General features: G+C 42.4%; 2 protein-coding genes across 2 annotated transcripts in view; one reads left to right on the forward strand and one right to left on the reverse strand.

Annotated features, from left to right (window-relative positions):
* Positions 1-4,888: 4,888 nt before the first annotated feature.
* LOC131688825 (maltase A3-like) lies at positions 4,889-6,960 on the reverse strand. The gene is made up of 3 exons (XM_058973375.1): positions 5,813-6,960; positions 5,156-5,751; positions 4,889-5,090 (listed from the first exon to the last, which is right to left on the reverse strand). Exons 1-3 carry the CDS (start codon positions 6,911-6,913, stop codon positions 4,973-4,975), a joined length of 1,815 nt encoding a protein of 604 aa, XP_058829358.1. The 5' UTR covers positions 6,914-6,960; the 3' UTR covers positions 4,889-4,972.
* Positions 6,961-11,917: 4,957 nt separating this feature from the next.
* LOC131688827 (lamin Dm0-like) overlaps positions 11,918-17,518 on the forward strand; it is a 30,398-nt gene continuing 24,797 nt past the window's right edge. The window contains exon 1 of the mRNA XM_058973377.1: positions 11,918-12,800. Coding sequence (XP_058829360.1) covers positions 12,409-12,800 — 392 coding nt within the window. The 5' untranslated portion in view covers positions 11,918-12,408. The remainder of the gene's footprint in view (positions 12,801-17,518) is intronic.

Here is a 17,518-nt window from a genome sequence, read left to right on the forward strand (position 1 = left end):
CAGCCCTTCAAGAAGTTCGATGGCGCGCCACAGAAGAAGAATTCCGCGTAGTAAACCCAACAGCGGGTACCTCGTTCATGTACCACATCTACTACAGTGGCGGCGAGAGAACGGAACACGGAGCGAGTTTTGTATTGCTTAGTAAGCAGCAGCGACAAACATTAGACGGGAGACCGTTGAGTGATTGTATCTGCGTGTTAATCTTGAGCGTTTTTTTGTTCAAAAAGACGTATACAATGAGTGACTCTTTTTGTTTACTTTCTCTTCTGTTAATAATTCGGTCGCTTTAACATTTATCGCCGAAATAACTTTCAAGAGACATACAATTTTGTCCCGTCTTGTGCGATTGCTTTTCAAATCTCACTTCACACCATGCATGATCAACTCTAATCGGTGACCACACCGTCGATCTTAACAATGTAAACGGACATGTAGACGTGGTAACCCTTCATAAAAGACTCGACTTACGAGATATCTATCACGGCTGATTATTTCTGCGTCAGTTGTTTAAGAAATTTGTAAAAACGGGGCGGGCACAGCGTAGTTGATAAATCGATTGCATTGTACGCAGCTCACCTTGGTTCGAATACCAACCCCGCACATAGGATTAGAGATTTTTCTAACCCGAAGAGAATGACCTTAAGGTTAAAACCTCTATAATCGAAATAAAAAAAATTGTAGAATGCTTAGCGAATTATCTTTAATCCGAAACAAGATCAGATATGGTCCGATAGAGTTCAATAAAAAGTAAGTCGAAGTATTCGATAACCTATGTCTTCAACATTCATTGCACCACAAGCTGGGTCTTTTTCTGAAGAATTTATTTATCCGCGGGCCTAGAACTGGGTGCACAGTGAAAACTAAAACTAAAAGAATTATACAGTTATTGTAAGTATTCTTATCTGTCACGGTGCGGTGAGTTTAACGCGCTCTTCTCATACAAACCATCAGGTAGTTTCTTAACTGCCGCTAGAAGCATAACTGTCCCATGTGCTATGGGAATCCCTATAAACATGGGATAATTATGCTTCTAGCGGCAGTTAACGAGTATTGCAAATGCAGCTATTCAAACGTCTGGATTTTATTGTTGGAAGGAGATTCTCTGTCACTGTGGAGTGCGTATATAAACTTCTGATTATGGATCCAACCTTTTTTGGCACTTCATACAGCGATAAACTGAAAGTCTTTTGCTAGCAACATTTGACTTTGCTGTTAAAAGCATCTGCAGCCGTAGCCCTTGCACTGATGGTGGGTTCACTACATCATTATCATCATCATCATCATAAACCTTCCTTCTTACGGGTGCTCTATATCGTTATTGAATGATTTTTTTTCTCAAGCATTTGCCCGCGTATTTTGCAATACACTACTACCTAAAACGATAATGAAATTAATTCTTTGTTCATGAATATTCTATTCTAATAATCTATTGAGGTTGTCTGCCGATTTTTAGCTGAAATGTATCGATCTGACCATCAAGAATACGTTAGACAACCACAATTGACCCCCCTCGACACCAGGTTGACCTTACCAAGCCGTAACGTAACGTGGCATTGTGAGAACTGTCGAGTAGGGGTTGAGAACAGTTTGAAACATCTGATGTTGTTTCAAATGTATATGATTCGAGACAACATCTCTAGACTCCTGGCGTGAGATAACTATGCTACTAAAAATACAGCAACTATCTGCTGAGGGTGCTGTTCAGGATTAGGCTCGAAAGCTCAATGAACAAATCGAGGGTCAGCCCACAAGAGATAATTTAAACGCAGCGTGGCAACATGTCAACGAGGTGATCTGTAGACAACCATGGAAGTATTGGGTACCACACGTGAAAACTAGCGGAGCGTCTGGTGCGACCTTGAGTACCAAAGAGGAACGGACGAGAAAACCGAGGCCAGAAACCGAATGTTTGCAGCGGCTATACGTCAGAACAGGGAACGATGTATATGTACTTACATTTGTAAGCTATGGGCAACCGAGAGAACATAAGAAACGTGGGCACGACGAAATTGAACTCGCTGAGACAGAGAGAAGCTTTGCGATGAATGACACGCGGAAGTTCTACAAAACGATCAACCACGTAAGGAGAAAAAGCGTACAACAAACCTTTGGAGAATACACAAACCGAATGAGGATTTGGAATGACGCATCAGCTGTGGATCCACTCACAGTAGACGAAGTGCTAAGGGCTATCCGAGAAACGATAAGGCCGTTGGTAAGATGGACAGAATACCGGTCGAACTTTAAAAAGCCGGGAGTAGCTGCTGTACGAAGCAATCCACTGCGTGATTGGAATGATCTGGGTGAAAGAAATGCAGCTGTGGCAGATAACGCTTGAACATGGTTTTCCGACAAAACTGATTAGGCTGATTTGTATGGCGCTGAATGGGTCTAAAACAAGCGTCAAAACAGTCGGAGAGACATCCGACTCATAAGTGATGTTAGATGTATTGAAATAAGATAAGATGCACTCTTTAATCTACTGTTTATCATAGCGCTCGAAAGTGTGATACCAAAAACTGATGTGCAAAGGAACGGAACCATCATCACGAGATCTCACATGGATCTTGGTTTCGCGGACGACATCATTGGCGTTCACCACAGAACAGGGGTAAAGGCATTTTTTACATTTAAAAGGGAGGCTGCGAGAATCGGATTGACAAGGCAAAGTATATGGTAGCTCAGTGGTTTTCAACTTTTTTCGTTCTATGTACCCTTTTCCGAATATTGATCCTTATGATGTACCCCTTTCTGAAAATTGTTTACCATCATTACCCTCTCCGAAAAAAAATATTTTCAATAGATTAAAAGCCCTAATTTCCAATTAGAAACATGTTCCTGTTCTACTCCTAGTAAGCATCTCAATTCTTGGCACACTAAAACAATATATAAAGACAACATTCCGACGGCTGTGTTAGGATAACAAGTTTAAATTTATCCCGCATAATTCACCCCCTACAATAGTCTAATTTACCGCTGGGGGTGAATTCACCCCCGGTTGAAAACCTCTGTGGTAGCTGGTAGAGAACGACACAGTCCGAAAGATGTTGGTTCCGAGGTGGAACTCGATAGGGTATGTTTCGAGGTTGTAGACGATTTCATACATCTTGGAACACTAGTGACATATGATAGCAATGTTAGCCACGAGATAAAAAAAACGTGTTGCGGCTGCGAATAGGACTTCCTATGGTTTACGTAGTCAGCTATAGTCCAGTAGCCTACAGACGCGCACAAAACTTGCTCTGTACAATCACTGATACTAAAAAAGGCTAGGCCTATGAACCGTAAGTTGTACCAAACAAACATACTGACATTGGAACGCTGATAAAACACGGCAGATTACATTGGGCTGGACATGTAGTGTGAATGCTGATGGAAAAGAGACCTGTTCAGTAGAGAACCTATAAGCGATAATTGATTTCCTAACAGGCCCCGCAGAAAAGTTAATAATTTGAAAACTATCGAGGTTCCCAAGGAAGTGTTAGTTGACTCGATTGGCTCAGGAAATTTGTTAGTTTTGGGAGACCCGGACCAGTCATGATGGCGATGACGATCTAAAACAATTACACCAAACGTTGTAGAGTCGGAATTCGTTGCTTGGACAAAAATTTCCTGGATCACAACTGAACCTTTCCACCTCGTCTGTTTGAATGTCAAAGTCGATTTGACGTGACATTTTGACATTCAAACAGACGAGGTGGGAACGGTGAAAACAGAGGCATTTTACACTACTACCAGTTTATTTCCAGGGTCAGTTTTCGACATCTTTCGGTCGGTCCAACAAGCGAATCAAAGTGTTTAGTTGGACGGAGAGGCCCTGAATGTACAGCAGGAAAATGAACTGGCCTTCTGGCTGGCTCTAGTTAGTATACGGCTACAGCGACACAACCGATTTTAATCAGAATCGGTTGTGTCAATAGATCCGGATTACTACCAAGTTCGGTATATTTACATTAGCACAAGCCGTACAACCCGCTACAGCGACGCATCACTACAGCTCTTGCCAGAACGGTAGCCAAACCGAGTACATTTTCCCGTGCAGCAGTAGAATACATTTTTGTTTTGCTGCTGTACTCCGACTGCTTGGTGAAAGTGTGGCGTAGTAAAGTTTGTTCTCTCGCTTTGTACATTTTTCTCTGCATAGTCAAAGGGAGAGGCCCGCACACGAAAGCGTTGATGCCGGCCTTGGCGTAAATGAGCCGCATTCATTGTCGTCATTTTTTAATAAAAATATTAAAAAGATTGAAAATATTAAAAAATGTAAAATAAGGAAAGAGAAACTGTACCGCTCGCGTCTGGTGGCTGTACTGGGGACAGTAGTTTTTTGTCATGGTACTGCTTTGCACACAGGCAGCCGTACAGCGCTGAGCGTCCTGCACTAGCGAATGACAGCAGCATCGAGAGAGAAATGAGAATGTAGGCAGAAAAATTACAGCCACAGAAAAGGTAGGCATTTTGCATCCTTGCTACCAAGTGCCAACCAGAATCTCGGCTCATTTTTCGGCTGGACTTCCTGGGTTGGTAATCCAGCTAGCAAAGCACGACTGTTTGTTTTTTATTTCGTTGTTAAAAAATGGAAATCTTGATTTGATTTGAGGGCGAGAACTGTTTACTGCTAGTTACAGTCAGTGATTATTGCAGGTGCGTATGACGTGCTATACACACAGTCTTGAACTGAATTCCTTATAGCTTCTTAAATAGATAACAAAACACTTCATAAGGATTACAGTTCAATTAGACAAATACAACTGTCGTATTTCGAAATATTGATTTGGAACTTCCTTACACCGCATGACGCACTTCAAAACTTTAATCACATTTGATTATTTCCGGGATGTAATACAATTGCAAATCGAATAAATATTTCTCAAAAATAATAACAAGCATCTATATGTACATACATAAATATTGTAATTGACTCAGTCAGTAGTGGTATGTGAAAAATACACATAAAATTATCCTTATCACATTGTTATTCCAACCAAGCTTCACATATCGATTCATACATATGATCCAGTGCAGCGGTCCGTGCAATTAGTACAACTGATTCATATGGAAGTAGGAGTATGTCGTTTGTGGCAACGGCTCCGCTATAAGAAAAAATGAAACCATAAACAAAACACTGAATTATTTTAAAATTAATCTTCACACAAACCCTCGAACGTGATGCGACGAGACCCCCACCGCATCAAATCTCAGCTTGGAGGGCAACGACTGCGCTAGTCCGGTCGCATCAATAACTTCGCTGTTGTTTCCTAAATTGACCAGCGTTATGTACGTATTATTTCCCGTCAACTCCCGGACGATCGCCAAAACGTTATCACTCATAGCCCGTACTCTTAACAATCCATGTAGGAACGTCTTGCTCTCTCGAAGTTTCATCATCGCTTTATACACCTTAAGGTGACTCCTTTCCTGGGCCTCTTCCACTTTCACATTCACAGTTCGGTAGTTCGGGCCTACCGGTAGCCACGTTCTGCTTCCAGTGGTAAATCCAGCCATCGCAGAGTCATCCCACTGAAACGGAGTTCGGCAAGGATCCCTCGATTTCTCCTCGAACAACGCTTCACCAGCATTGCAAGCAGCAGGATCGACGGTTTCTTCCCAAGAAATAAACACATCGGTCATTCCAATTTCTTCCCCCTGATAGGTAACTGATGCCCCAGCCAAACTCAAAATTAGCATGTTCATTGCATCGATTCGATCTTGGCCGAATCGTGTGGCTGTTCGCGGACGGTCATGATTTCCTATCTAATGAAAGCTCAGATTGTGAGTTATGCAATTCATATTGGTTTTCCGTTTGAAAACTTACCACCCAGTTTGCTACACCATCCTTGGGAACAATAGCCATCCATGACTCGATAGTCTTTACAAATTGATCTGCTTTGGAATTTCCATCGACATCTGTGATAAGGCCGAAATTGAATGGCATGTGTGGTCCCAAACGGCCTTCTGCACTAACATAATATTCTTTTAGAATTTCCAAAGTAGTGAACCCCTCGGTCATTAGCACTCTCGTTTCGCCGCCATGTTCTTTCTGATATTGATCGACCAGCTCACGCCACTGATATACCATCTCCAACGTTTCCGGTTGATTTTGAGTGTAAATGTGATCTAGATATTCGAAGGCTTCTTGATCTTGTGTCGTTCCACTCAATGGCTCATCTGGATATACTCCTCCTGATGTTTTCACCACCTCGTACAGGAATGGAATAGCATCAATTCGGAATCCGTCCACACCTTTATCTAGCCAAAATTTAAGAACTCCCTTCATTTCTTCTACTACCTTTGGATTCCGATAATTCAAGTCAGGTTGTTCAACCGTAAACTGATGTAAATAGTACTGCCCTCGTTTTTCACTCCATTCCCAGGCACTTCCACGAAATGCCTGTATCCAGTTTGTAGGTGGCAAATTTCTACCGCCCGCCGGATTCGTTTTACCATCATCCCACACATAATAATCTTCATAGCCAGACACACGGTTTTCCGAATCGATGAACCATTGATGCTGATTGCTTGAATGATTCGGAACAAAGTCCATAATCACCTTCAATCCCAAACGTTTAGCTTCAGCGACCAAATTGTCAAAATCCGCCATGGTTCCATACTCCGGTTGGATTTCACGATAATCCGAGATATCGTAGCCAAAGTCAACCATCGGTGACTTATTGATCGGAGACATCCAGAAAGCTCGCACACCAATATCCTTCAGATACGGCAGCTTCGAGGCTATTCCATTCAGATCACCAATCCCATCGCCATTGCTGTCTTTAAACGACCGGGGATAGATCTGATAGAATCCTGCCTTCTGCCACCAATCCGGGTTGGCTAATACCGCCTCGGAATGGCAAATCACTATTAGCACCAGTAAAATTAACACTCCCGACAACGACGACAACCACGACGACAACATCTTGTCTGATCCGAGAACTGCAACGAAACCAGTCCGCCAGGAGAGTGGAAGCTTTCTTTTATAGCGAAGCGCCTAACCCCTAACCGCGATAGCGATCCACTTCAGATGGAGATTACACAGAGACAACTTGCATGCTTGTCAAAGAGATAGGTCGGATAAGAGAAACGGTTGTTTGTCCGTCGATTCAATTGTCAATGAATGTTTTACTAGTTTAGATCCAATCGGTACTTCACACGCTGAGAGCTATGGGTGTAACTATTTAGCGTATGTGCCTCAGAGGTCCGGTAGCTCTTCAATCTGTACAGTACGGTAGATATCGGTATGTACAAATGAATATAACAAAATAATGATAATGATGATTGTAGCTGAATACGTGCATACAGGAGGTGTTGAAGATTTCTTATCATTCTTCACTTCTAATGCATTGTTAGAACAACGAACAATGCAAAGTAATATGTCACCTTGTTCCATAATTAAAACTAAATAAAAAAAAGTGTGTTATTGTTGCATAGGAGTTATGATCAATAAAGGCAATAGGTAACGAGAAACAGAACGATAGTAAACAAGTGGAGAAGTTCGAAAACCCGTGAAGAAATTTGGTCAGCAGGGCAGAATTTTTTTTTTTCGCACGGAATTTGTTCATTTCTCTAGAAGCACTATATACTAGCACAATAAGCTTCTGATCAACAGAAATAGTCATAGTTTGATTGGAACAGTTGAATGTATACAATTCCTCTAATCAAGATTCAAATAAGTAGGTTTAGAAGGGCCTGTCAGTAATACTCCCGACAACTCTGTTTATATGTGGTGTTACGATAGCCTTCTTCTAGATAGCGGGAAAAGCTTGACTAGCAATAATCAATAATAATCAATAGTCAATCAATAATCGCATTGTATAGGTATGATACACAGAGCATTTTGAGCAAAAAGATTGGGTTGCAATCAGACCCAGTGGCGTTGGTCTAGATTTTCCATTTTCTCATCGCCACTTCATTGGTGCAAATATGATGAAGGTTAAAATGTTCCCTGTGGTCGATTACGATGTTGCGGCTCTTCAAGGACTACCCAGTAAAGCTCAGCCGGAATTCTGATTGGTTCCAGTTAGTGTTCCGGCTCCAGTGACACAATCGATTCTAACTAGAAGCGGTTGTGTCACTGGAGCCCGAGCACTAACTGGAACCAGCCGGAGCTCCGGTTCATTTCCGGCTGAACTTTACTGGGTGCTTCAGTTGTACTTACAGTTGATAGTAGTCGATGTCCGTTGACGAAAAACTATTGAATTCGTCCGCACTTACATCCACATCTGCGGCATTCTTCGACCCGTTGAGAATTCGTTCACGCCTACGCTGTTATCTAAAAAAAAGACTAGCTGACCCACTAACGAAAGCGAAGTAGAGAGCATGAGGAAGGAAGAAATCTTTCCAGATTTTCCGCTCAACCGTCATCACTTTCTCGCTCCTTTCCTGGACACAGGGGTTCCGGTGTTCTGCCAGAACACAATCATCTGCCACTTCATGTCGAACACGATCGCCAGGCGCTTTGTACCGATTATCACAGCCATGACGGCATATGAACAGTTTTTCTCCGCTAACTTCAACTTGATTGTCACTAACAACGTAGAACTTTTTTCGGCAACACAGTGATACGCACTGGACACATAAACTATCGGCGGCAATTTTTCTTGTGCGGAACGCACACGTTTATATCTTGCACAGCCTTTCGGCTGAATCTCGGTGGGCCGTCCGCACTCCACCGGCTCAGCAAAATTATCTAACATGCGGTTTCGGTTTTGACAGCTCCAGTGCTGCCGTCAGCCCGCGACTGACAACCCGTCGCGGGTGGAGTGCGTCCACATCCTCCTGTCTTTTGACTGCGTGCTACACACTCCCGTTTAACACCTCATTATTGCACTTATGATTACACTTTACCCACTTTAAACGTAACAGCTTCCTTAGTTTTTTCGCCAGTAGATCGCAGGAAAAATTTCGCACAGCCTACCGTTTCTTCTTTAAAAAAAATCAGTGACGCTGCTCTTCCACGCTTCTGGATTTAGTCTAGCCAATTTCCATAACCTTACTCTCTGTTAAGATGTTATGATTAGATCTAGTTCAACCAAATCTCAAGAAGGAAATCTCACGAAACAAGCATATGTTTAATGTATGGGAGAAGAAGAGCAAAGTGCACTCACCTACAATCGCTGCTGATGAATCTGAGGGTCATCATCCGACCGGCACCTCACGAGATTTGAGGATTCCTTTATCACTTATGAGGTCCTGGCGACTCAGATGCCCTGTGGATTCTTCGTTCACTCCTAGGCTGGTTTACACGCCAAACTAACGCCCTAAAGCGGCCACGTGTCACAGGTTCAACCCTCCGGAATGCGATGGAGCAGAAATGTTGCCTACACTGCACATGCACTGAGTTTTGCGTGCTTTATCACTTCATCCGGGTGGAATCCCGCCCGCGGAAAGAACAGTCAACTAAAAGCATTCACTATGCCCTGTGTCGCCCATGGATTTCCCAGTAGGCTTGCTCAGACATTTTTTCTGTGGCTTTGTTCCCGCTTACACGCAGGAGGCTGTCAGCAAATTAATCACCGCCTATTTCTCAAAAACTCTCACGCCACAAGCGACTGCTGGTTTGCAGAGTTTCCCCTTTATTTCAACCAGCTGCTGCTCAGTGTGCAGGGCATCGATTTATCACAAGTGGCCACACTAACTAGCGGTAGAACAATTATGTCCCTGAACGACGCGAGCGGTACGGGAACGCCGAGAGATGCGAGCAGTGCGAAAACACGTTTAGTTGCTTAAATATCACTCGCGGATTCTTCTTCCGGATCAAGAACGGCAAACGCGAAAACGTTGTACCAGCAGTTCAAGTTGGACGGTTGTGCAGCGGATTTTGTGCTTGGCTTCGTCCAGAAGGCAATCCCAGCCATGAGCGGTGTCGGTCCGTTCGTGAGGCCTCTTCGAAACGGTCCGCTGTTCTCTGACTCCGACCGCACTCGGTCAACTCTGTTCTCCGACTACCCATTTTTATTTGCTGTCACCCGTTCTTCGGAGGATTTGTTTTCACGCAAATTTTTCTATGGCCTTTTGCTTTCAAGCGGGCCGTTAAATGCGCACCTCTTGCAGTACACACTAATATCTGATTCCTCTCTTTAAATACGCATTTAACTGTAACAAGCGTGTCGCACAGAGAGTGATTATGGAAGATCTTTTACAGTGATAGCAACTTCGATTTCTGCATTTATCAACTGTGTACACACCAAATGTTTTTCGCCGAATGTCAGCAAAAGTTTACTGAATTTTCATCAGCTGAAAGTATCAGCAATACAAGATGCCGAAAAATCGACAATTTGAATTGACCCTGTTTGACAGATTCGCATTGCTGAAAATTCAGTAATTCAAATTGTCAAATTGACAGCGCAATTGCCGAATTCTTAGTATTCCGGGCGGTAATCGCACTATCAATTTGACAATTTAAATTACTGAATTTTCAGTAAAGCGAATCTGTCAAATAGGTTCAATCCAAATTGCCGATTTTTCGGCATCTTGTGTTGATGAAACTGGAGTACTCCGGAGAAAATCGTACTGTACTCTCTTCTTCACTTTTTTCTTCTTCTGGTAGCAGACCGGAGTAAAATGGAGCAAGTATTTTTTGCTCCTATTTACTCCGGAGCGACTTCCGTGTAATTCTAATCTGCATTGCGGTTTGTTTTTGGTTTACATAACATCTAAAGACGCTGAATTACTGAATAAAAACTCGCCATCTTAACCCAACTAAATAAAATGGTTTGGCAACATTACTTTCTTCAAACTAGCACCACTGTTACAACGTTAACTTCAGTTGACTCGTATACTACAGTTACCGCAGAGTTGCAACGTCAATAATATTTCGATCATGAAGTGCTGTGTAAAGTTTTGTACCAATAAAACTACCGCCGGTTTTAAAAATATTGTTTTTTTTATCGCTTCCTGGTAAACTGGTAACCTTCGTGCGGAATGGGTCTGGTTCTGTGGTTTACCAGAAAATTACAACATCACGGATAGCTGCAATGGTTGAAGCAACATTTAGAAGGCACCGTAATGATAAAAGTCATATGTTTTACCTTGCCTTAGAGATTCGATTCAGCAATTTATCCAAATATTTTAACTCACTATCACAATCCTTTCCAAAATTCATTCATCAGATTGCAACATTTGACAAGTCTTCTGCTCGATTGGAATGCCATTGACAGGTCTCGTGCTCGATTGGAATGACACTGACATATAAATGGTAAACAAACGATTGACGTGTCGAGTCTTTATCCAGAAGGATTCAGCGTCGTTAATAACATCACTTCGATTTCTTCTTCTTCTTCGCTTGTGAAACAAAGCCCAAAATGGCACAGCATATATTGGCAGTTAATTTTCGTTTATAGCCCAATGGACTTTACTTTTTGCGACTAACCGACGATAAACTCACAGCGCCGCAAAATTGGTCCACCACAGCACGAGTAATTCGCTCAATCAAGGCGAAAAAAGCGAATTATCTAGCACTCGGTGAAAACCAACATGTCGACACGTTGAAATTTTCACCGGAAGTGCACTTCGATTTCCTGCCTAAGAAAAATCCCTCGTTGCGACAAGTTTGTACTTACGCCATTGCTCTCGCATGAAATCTAAATATGCTCAGGCTCACTCCCCTTAGAATAGAGTTCTGATAGCGAAATCACAGATGGCGACCATATCGGAACAGAGAAATTAACTCGGAGCATAAATTATGACTGCAGCATTAAAGTTCCTGTTCAGACACAGCTACGCGTGCAGCATAGCTGTCAAATGAACCGTTCCAATTTCGAGCAGTTCAACGAGTATTGATGTATGCGTAAATTTACGTTAGTTTTTCGCCGGCCGCTTTCACATTTTACACCAACACCTCGCTAGATAGTACGCTCTCTCACGCACTCGATATACCAGAAATCTCTCCGGTCTGGTCGCGCCGCAAAGGCAAACAGTCGCGTGCATTCGTGGAAGTTGGACGTGTTTTTGAATTTTTGCTTACGGTGTTCAGTCAAACCAGAGAGCGCGATTGTACATTACTTTTATTATTATTCGTTCACTGCCAATGTGTGTGTGCGTGAGTATGGTAACGAATCAAAACGCCAGTAGGTAAAATTGTTCAAGCAGTTTCACAACTAGGCGTGGGTTTGTTCAGATCTGTTCGGTTTCGCGGCGGACGTGCTGTGTTGAAAAATTAGAGCCTAATTTGAGTGCTAATCTGGTGGAATTTTATACTATTTTAACGCAATTTGTAAGTTCTGTTTGATTGTGGTGTTTTTAGTTGTTAGTGATTCGAAACACCGACGAAAGAATCGATTTTCGAATTGCCACCAGGAAGCGCAGTGGCAGCCGGAGCAATAAACACCCGTCATCGGCAAGAAGAAGAAGGAATATTTTTGTGGTCCCCTTTGGTGGCGTGTTCGGTAGTGTTTGTGAGCAAAGTAACCAATAATGTCTCAAAAAACCAAAAGATCCGGTGTTTCGACGCCCATCCCGGTGACGGCCAGTACTCCCGTACAGGCAGGATCCGGCCGGCCATCCAGTCCGCTGAGCCCAACGCGATTCAGCCGGCTGCAGGAGAAAGCCGACCTGCAAAATTTGAATGACCGCTTGGCCTGCTACATCGATCGGGTGCGCTATCTGGAGCAGGAGAATTCGCGTCTCACGCTCGAGGTTCGCACCTCACAGGAAACCGTCACCCGGGAGGTGTCCAACATCAAGCAAATGTACGAGCACGAACTAACCGATGCCCGGAAGTTGCTGGATGAAACGGCCCGCGAGAAGGCCAAGCTCGAGATCGACGCCAAGAGGATATGGGAGGAGAATGACGATCTTAAAAAGAGGTAGGAATAGTTTGATTCAAATTTCTTGACATCGCGGTACAAAAAATAATCCGGCAGAGGGGAAGATATTCGTAATCATAGCAAGTGCTCGAATCACAGGAATATTATAGGAATGTCAGCAAGCGAGCAGTGGCGTCGGGCTGTGGTGGGGTTATTTCTCACATCTCATGGAAATTAGTCTGGCTGGGTGACGTCATGTGATATAAACAGATACGGTCGCGGCTTAGCAATAGCTATTCACACATTCGTTGAACTTTCGTAAGTCCAGATTGATTCCTACGAGCTGTATTGTACAGCTCAAACAAACAGTGATGTCACCTTTCGCTTGGGCTGGTGACGTTTGCCTTGAAATGAAGCTGAACGCGTCATGAGCAACCAAGCACGTCGTATTGTAGATGGATATTAGATTGTAAATAAACACCGCAGTCCAAGTATATTTTTCTAGAGGTCATGGTAAACTGTTCGATTCTAAAGATCATAGTAAAATTATGTAATGTACGTAGATTGCGAAATTTTAAAAAATCAATTTCTAATGAATTAACATTTAATATTTTTTAAATATCAGGATTATTCTCATCTAGTAATGATTAAAGTTTGCATAAATTACAATGAAATATTTGATCAACAACGCGGCGTTGTTTTGGGATACCGTGTCCCGTTATCTATTGCTTATATTGTAATAATCTTTATCTCAATCCGCGCTGCTTCAGAATTCGCTAAGTATAGGAGAGAAGTGAGAATGAAACGATGATCTCACCATGTACTCCTGTACCTTCCTATATTGATAAACACAATCTAGCTCTACGATAATTATGACTATTACAAACGGTCGTGCTAACGGGCTTTCAACAACAAACTCTTATCCACAAAATGTTTTACTACTAATTAACAAACATTTTTGACCGTGAACAGTGCTTATATTTTAGGACTAAAAGATGATTCCACCGTGGCCCTTGAAAAACTCACAAAGCATTCTAATGTTGACAAATGACTACTGTTCAAATCCGGCAGGTTGATTTGGTTTCTGCTACCACGAATTCAACCTGCCATCATATGGTTAAATATCTCAAAATGTATATGCAGTGACTGTGTGTGATGTCATCCGGATATTTTCAGCGGCCGCTTGATCAACCTTGGTAGCAAAATGGAACGAAATGCGGTGACGTCATCAATGCTATTTATTAACACAGCGTCGGAGGAGAATATGTCTACCGGTTTGGGTTACGATCGATTGTGCCTTATTGATCGAAACCATCTTTCGTGTCAGAATCAGCGAATTGCATTTCTGACTTGCAAAATCTTTGATCATTTTTTCCATTAAATATACATCAGTGAATCCTAAATCTGCCACGGAAGTACTGAAACTCAAAACTCCTAGTGGACTTCATTTGAAGTTATGGTTTACTCTGTTTGTCCGTTTTCGTTGGTCGTTTGTTTACTCATGCTAAAATCCACTCAAGCGACTTCACCACATATTGATTTTCATTCCTACGTATTACTCCAATCCGTCTCCTTGAAGTTATTTCAACACAATGAAGGGCACCGCCATCGTGTCTACCCATCCAGCAAAACCTGTGAAAGAAGATTTTATCAAACAACCCACTCCCCCTTCCATTCAGTACATTCATCGTGGTCATCGGAAGAATTATAATGTATTTCGCTGTCGGTGTGCTAGCGAGAGGTAAATAATAGCCAAAACGAAGAAGCGGGAAAGGTCCATTTTCCCCACACCTTCAGTAGTATGGATGCGCGTTTGATCGGATAATTTCATTGAAAATGCAGAGTAATGAATTACTGCTTGCCTCAGCGGTCGTCGTGCTTCCCACAGACGTGCTTTAAGTAGACATACAGCGTTAGGAAAAGTTCTTTCACACAAGGTGACGGGTCTGTTTGGAACAATTTGGGAGCTTTTTTCGGTGTTTCACTGATCATTCGAACTGCTATCATTTTTTGACAAAGCCAATAATAATGTAGTGAAAACTAAGATCACATCTTTGGACAAAATTCGAGTGTACAATCTGGACGAATGTTGAAATATAAACAGCACGGCGTTTGGGCCGCTTTATATCGTACACATTTGCATCTTGCTGTTACCATAATTAATGCTATTTTGTTTTCATGCAAACGAACGTGTTACAAGAAATTCAAGATATAGAAAATAGTTTGCATATAAGTATGCGCGTTATTCAGATGGCATCCCATCATTTAGTGAGCAACGCGTGTCTTCATGCCGACTTTTTTACAACACTTTCACAGAATGGTTCTCTTCAGTACGTTCTTATGTAAAAAGTTCACACCATTCATATCTAAACATTGTTTTTGCTGTTGCTTTTTCCTCACACCACAGGAGAAATTGATTATTTACCCTTCTGGTCATCACTTCATAATATGATATTATAATAGCTATGCTTAATATGCATAACTATGAATGCGATGTGAAATCTCATTACCTGACTTGATTCTATAGGAGTCCCTATCTACATGAAACTGACTTGCGATTATAAGCAGTATTATAGATGACGCCAAAAATAATGTGTGACGAATATTACATCACATCGCTGATAGAATAGCATAGTTGACTGATCGATAAATGTTCCGAAACGCAGCTTTTTCGAAAATGGATTTCTTTGGAAATGTTCTAAATGACCTATTTTCCCTCCACTAGATTGACGGGTTTCACGGTATTTGTGAATCAGTTTGAAAGAACCTCTGACAGACAACTGCTATAAGATGGTTATTGCATTACGCCTCGATAGTGGTGCATCGAGGATACCGAGAGCGCTTATAGGCCTTTTTTATGATTAGTGTTTTTTCATACTCCGCACAAGCCCAAACTAACGGTTAGCCTGTGCACTCTGGCGTGGCTGATTGGCGGGTCGCCGTGTGTTACGCAACATTGGAACGCGTCTCCGTTATCAATTTATGATCAGCGAGATCAGCCGCCGCAGCGGCAAACGGGACAGTTCTGGTAGGTAACTGACAAGTCAGTGGTAAACAAGCAAAAGAGGATAGCATCGAAGAAAAGCATAGCATTCAAGACTTCTAACGAAACGTTAATGGTTAATAAGTATCATTTGCCGGCATTTAGACGATTTCAAGTAGTTTGATTGCATGTCTGTTTTTTGTAGTTCTAGTAGTTTGCTTTTCCACTACTCATGTGTTCCAAAAATAATATCAATAAATGTCGCTTCAACTTAATTTTTTTCATTTTTTGTTTGATTGCTCTATCTTCAATTTGATCCATGCTAACACTCACTAACGCAATAAATTGCTTATTCTCTCATGTACACTCATAATCTCTCTCATTCCAAACGTACAAACGTGGGCTTCGCGATAACACAAACTTGGGCACAAACGCGAACGCCCGCGATCTAGCCATCAATAAAACACCCGTTTTACGCTAACATATAAATTTACAAACGCGGCCTCGAGCGTCAACCCACGCGCGGTCGTGAATCGGTTACCTCTGGAAGTCTCTACATTCGATTCTACCAGCCCGAACTCATTCCTGCAATTGGACCCATGAAGAATGACGCTAATACTCACTAGACAACACGTTCCATGGCAACATGACCGGGAACTCTCATCTTCTCTAGCAGCATATGAGCCGTTCACTAAAAATTAAGTATATTCACGGTCCGCGCGCTATCATTCAAGAACACGCGAACTTGCGAATTGCGGCACGCTTATAAAAAATAATGTATACATGCGAAGTTACATACACGCGACAAAAATGTTAACATACAATCGCTCGATTCATTCGCGATCGTCACGCACACTTAAGCCTGCGATTTTGCAAACAGGATAACACCCCGGTGACTAAGTGAGCGGTTTAGCAATTATAGATTCACAAATACGGTCTCAGGAGTGAACCTCCAAATGCCTTGTTCGCGCGATCATGAATCAGTTACGTCCGGTGTCCATACCCTCGGCTCTAGTATACCATCAGGTGAACCAAACAAAAAGATGACGCTCATATACACAAAACAACATGGAACACCATGACGACATAAAAATCGAATTTATACACGCGAAGTCATATACACGCGACAAACACGCAAACATACAAATGCTTGAGCCCTGCGCGATCATCCACGCAACCCGCGATCTCGTCAACATGATAAGGTGATCGTTTCAGCACTCATAAACTTACAAACGCGATCTCAAGCGTCAACCTACAAACTCCCGCGCTCACGCGATCATAAATCAAGCATGTCCGGAAGTCTATCCCCGCTAGCAACAGTCTAGGTCCATGCCTTTAATTGGATCAAATAATAAAATAAAATAAAATAAAAATTAAGTAAAAAAATAACTCATATCCACAAGTTCCATGACGACATGACCGGGAACTGTAGTGATATAAGGTAACTCACTCCCTGTAAGTATGTGAACCGTACACCGAAAACTGAATATCATAATGATGGTCTGCGTGACCATCCAAGAACACACGCGAATAGGTGGATGTTACAAAATCGAATTCATACATGCAAAATCACATACAAACAAGCACACGTGACAAACACATTAATATACGAACGCTTAAGCCCTTCGCGATCAGCCACGCACACCTAAGCCCGCGATCACGCAAACTTGATAAAACCCCGGTAATAAAGTGAACGTTTTAGTACTTACAAAGCTTCGAACGCAGTGTCAAACACGAGCCCGCAAACGCCCGTGTTGGCGCGATCATGAATCCGTCACACCCGGAAATCGTTACC

Source organism: Topomyia yanbarensis, chromosome 3 (assembly GCF_030247195.1).
Source record: "Topomyia yanbarensis strain Yona2022 chromosome 3, ASM3024719v1, whole genome shotgun sequence".
In the NCBI taxonomy this organism is placed as follows: Eukaryota; Metazoa; Arthropoda; class Insecta; order Diptera; family Culicidae; genus Topomyia; species Topomyia yanbarensis.

Excerpts from the sequence above, each read along its gene's own strand:
- LOC131688825 (XM_058973375.1), bottom strand. The coding sequence starts at position 6,913 with ATGTTGTCGTCGTGGTTGTCGTCGTTGTCGGGAGTGTTAATTTTACTG. Across the intron at positions 5,752-5,812 it reads ATGGTGTAGCAAACTGGGTG|ATAGGAAATCATGACCGTCC; the intron begins GTAAGTTTTCAA and ends AGCTTTCATTAG. Across the intron at positions 5,091-5,155 it reads TCGTCGCATCACGTTCGAGG|CGGAGCCGTTGCCACAAACG; the intron begins GTTTGTGTGAAG and ends TTTTTCTTATAG.